This window comes from Loa loa (genome assembly GCF_000183805.2).
Source record: "Loa loa unplaced genomic scaffold supercont3.294, whole genome shotgun sequence".
Lineage (NCBI taxonomy): Eukaryota > Metazoa > Nematoda > Chromadorea > Rhabditida > Onchocercidae > Loa > Loa loa.
Window position 1 is genome coordinate 1 of NW_018108474.1, and position 3,773 is coordinate 3,773.

A 3,773-nucleotide genomic window follows, 5' to 3' on the forward strand; every position below is an offset into this window, starting at 1 on the left:
GGAAATAAACCACTAATATTTTAATCCAAAATGATAATATTTTTAGTAAAATATGATGCAAATATGCGATAAAATAAGTCTGATAAAATTATCTTTTAAATCTAAAATTGAAATTTTAGAGCAAAATTTTTGTCTATTAGAAAAGATAAAGGCAAGGAAAAATTTATGGAAGGTAATCGAAATGGAAAACTTGAAATAATTACAAAAAAAATAAAATAAAAAGCCAAAATTATTATTAATGCAACTTTTTTTGTCATTAATTAAGAAGTTTTTCTTTTTTTTTTGTTCGAATAAAATACAAAAACGATTTGAAAAAATGTTATTTTTATAAGAAATTTTAATAAATTTATGCTAATTGAAAATTATTACTACCTGAGCAAGGCTTTCAGCAATATTTGCCAAACAGAGCAACATGAGAGGTATACCTATCATTGCATATAACATTGTCATACCACGTCCCAAAGGTGTTTTTGGGCAGATATGGCCATACCCTAAAAATTATTTTACAAAAAAAAAGTTTAAAGATTAAATGCCGATATGTCAAAGTTGTATATGTTTGATGCGATTATAAACATTGAAATTTTAGGCTTTAATAAAAGTAAGCATAAATTAGATCAAAGAATTGAATCATTTTATGAAAGCTTTTTTTTTTTTTTGTTTTTGATGAAACATTAACTTCCTACTACTCTGATTTTTTGCTTCAAACGCTACAAAATATTGGTGCGCTTTATTCTTTTTTACATTTCAAAAAAAAAAATGCTTTGAACAAAAAAACGAAAAAAAAAAACTAATTTGTCACCGATGTCAATCCTCCACTAGAAATTTGATTTTTGTTTCATTTCAAATTTAAAATAACAAAACAAATTGTAAAATATACATAAAGCAAGTTAAATTATAGGGAAAGTAAAGGTAATTTTGTCATTTTTTTTTGGCTATTTCTTAATTTGTAAATATCTTTAACTTAGGATTAAGTACAATTAACATCCATAATTGTTAACTTAAAATTAGACGTAAACAATATCTATAATTGTTAATGACTAAATAGTGCAATGATGAGTGATAAAATTAATAATAAAAATTTTAATTAGTAAAAATGTAAAAAAANAAAAAAAACTTACCGATAGTTGTGAAAACAGTTATTGAAAATAATAAAGCACCAGAAAATGTCCATTGATAATTTGGTGTTATCTCATCTTTATCATCATAACCTTTAAAATTAAACGAATACGAATAATTTAACAAAACAAATTTTTTTTTTTATAATTTGGCGAAAAATTTTTGTTAATTTAAAAAAAATTTGAAACCTTCAAAATTGATAGCATTAACAAGTTGTAATTCAAAAACTTTGAGCAATTGATGTGCTTTATTTTTCACTTCTTCTTCTTCAATAACATCACTTGAATCAATAAACCTATATAATTCATTTACTACCTGAAATCGAAAAAAAAAACAGCGTTGAAAGAATAAAAGATAAATATATCAAATTAATAGTGTAAATATAAAACATGGAATTGAATCCAAAATTAAAAACTAAAATTAAAAGGACTTAATGAAGTTCTGAAATAGTGTAAATATAAAACATGAAATTGAATCCAAAATTAAAAACTAAAATTAAAAGGAATTAATGAAGTTTTGAGATTTTATTTTAAACGAATAATTAAAAAGAGTTAATAAAAAGGATAAAAATGAATGAAAGATTGAAATAATTCTTGAAAAACTATTTTCAATTTAATAAGATTACAATAATTTTACCTTTTCTAGCTAATTGTCAAAGAAAAAAAACATAATTTTGCTAAAATTTGACAAATTACTATTTTTTTTTTTTAAAGGATATAATAGTGCAAATGACCAAGTAATAAATGTAATAGCCAAGTTGAATTTATAAAACAAATGGCCTTAATGTAAGTGCAAGAGAAAAGTTGCAAAAACGAAACAATAATCAATCATAATAGCTTTTCGGGAAAATCTTTTAAACTTTTATTTAGAATAAGTGAAAAGAATTGAATTAATTAGCTAATTTTGAAATTTCATAAATTTCCTCAAATGTTGACAATGATATTATCAATTATTATCAAAGTTTGATTTGTAATCTCATCGATATTTCCTGTCCTCTTTAAAAAATTATTTAAATGATCGGCTAAGATTTTGAAATTTAGAATGAAGCAATAACTATTTCAAAACAAAATTTCAAAATGGCTAAGATTTCAAAATTTAGAATGGAGCAATAACTATTTCTGGATGAAATTTCAAAATTTTAAACTTTAAACTAATTAATTGGATGCTTTCCTTGATAATGAATTTCACCAATGAATGCATTTTTTTTTCTACAATACATGTATAGAATTATAAGTAAAATATATTATCCTATTTTATGTTTTTTTCCCTTTTTTTTTAAAAAAATTGCTAATCAATGATCAAAAAGTTTTGTCAATTTTGACATTTGCTTTCAAAAAAATTAAAAATGGCGACAAAAAAATCACAATTTTTTAAAAAAAAAAAACGAAAATGGAAGCTCAAAAATTTTTTTTTCCAAGAATAATTTAAATTGATTTATAGGAAAGGAAGTTAAATCTTAGTAAAGATTTTGTGAATAAAACTTTTCAGCAAGTTGTTCGGCAATAATTTACCATAAATTATTATGGAAGATAAAAGATAAACGTTATTATGCAAATTTTGATGAGAAAAAGAATGATAAGATTTATCACTTATAAGAGTCATGCGAACAAGAAATATGATAATAGCTTTGTCTTATTTAAAGCTGCAGTTGTTAAGAATCAATAATTTGCAAAAATGGAAATTAACAAAAGTGGGAGTTAAAAAAAGTGGAAATTTATGTTGTTTTATTAGCATTCTTCTAAAATACCATATAAATAACACTAATTTTTAATTATTTTCCTACATAAAATCAACTACTCACAACTTTAGTTTAAATTATTAATTGCTAATTAATTAATAATAGTTTCCTTTCGTTTAAATTTATATTATTATTTAATTTAAGTTAACATTATGTGTTATTCATTTAATTACGATAAAATTGTAATATATTAATGGTTAGTCTTTTAGGAAAAAAAAATGATTTAATTTTTAATGAAATATTATAATTTGTACATTTCATTTAGTAATTTTACAAATAAAAATTTTGATTTCAAGACTTTTGCCTCAAATAGTAAAAGTATAAACAATGTTAAGATGGAAAATTTGATGAATATTTTGAATAAACTTGCCGTCCATGTATCATTTTCTATATGCCCCTGAAATTTCAATTCTTCCGGGTATTCAATTTCGCGAAACATAAATGCACCAAGAACAGCATATGCAGCAACTAATGCGCACAATCCAATATGCGAAATGGTAAATCCAAAAAACTATAATTAATTAATTGATTAATCTTTTTTTTTTCTTAAGCAAAAATCTAAGATAATCATTTTTTCATGCTACTTTCTCAAATTTAAGGAGAATTTAAATTGTTATTTTAAATTAAATGTATGACTAGAAATTAAAATAAAATTTTGTAAAGCTTTGAAAAATCAACCAAAAATCCATTTGCGTCTTATTTTTTGAGTTGTTGGTGTTAACTAAAAGAAAAAAAAAGTTAACGCATTAAATTTACAATTGAAAAAAAAAATTTCCCGAAAAAAAAAAGCTTTGCTACGATTCTATCGCTTCAAAACATTTCTTTCGAGTTAAAAAAAAAAAAGAAAAACTAACAAAATTGACAAACTTTTTCTCGAGTTAATTAAAAAAACTAACAAGGAAAAAGTAAAAATAGGAAT

The 3,773-nt window shown here is 22.3% G+C and overlaps 1 protein-coding gene across 1 annotated transcript; it reads right to left on the minus strand.

Moving 5' to 3' along the window:
- Positions 1 to 351: 351 nt before the first annotated feature.
- Positions 352 to 3,299, minus strand: LOAG_08567 (hypothetical protein; the record flags this gene model as incomplete). Its single annotated transcript, XM_020447729.1, has 4 exons — positions 3,225 to 3,299; positions 1,305 to 1,431; positions 1,119 to 1,208; positions 352 to 491 (listed from the first exon to the last, which is right to left on the minus strand). The coding sequence occupies exons 1-4, from the start codon at positions 3,291 to 3,293 to the stop codon at positions 352 to 354; spliced, it is 426 nt and encodes a 141-aa protein (XP_020302072.1). The 5' UTR covers positions 3,294 to 3,299.
- Between the last annotated feature and the right edge of the window lie 474 nt (positions 3,300 to 3,773).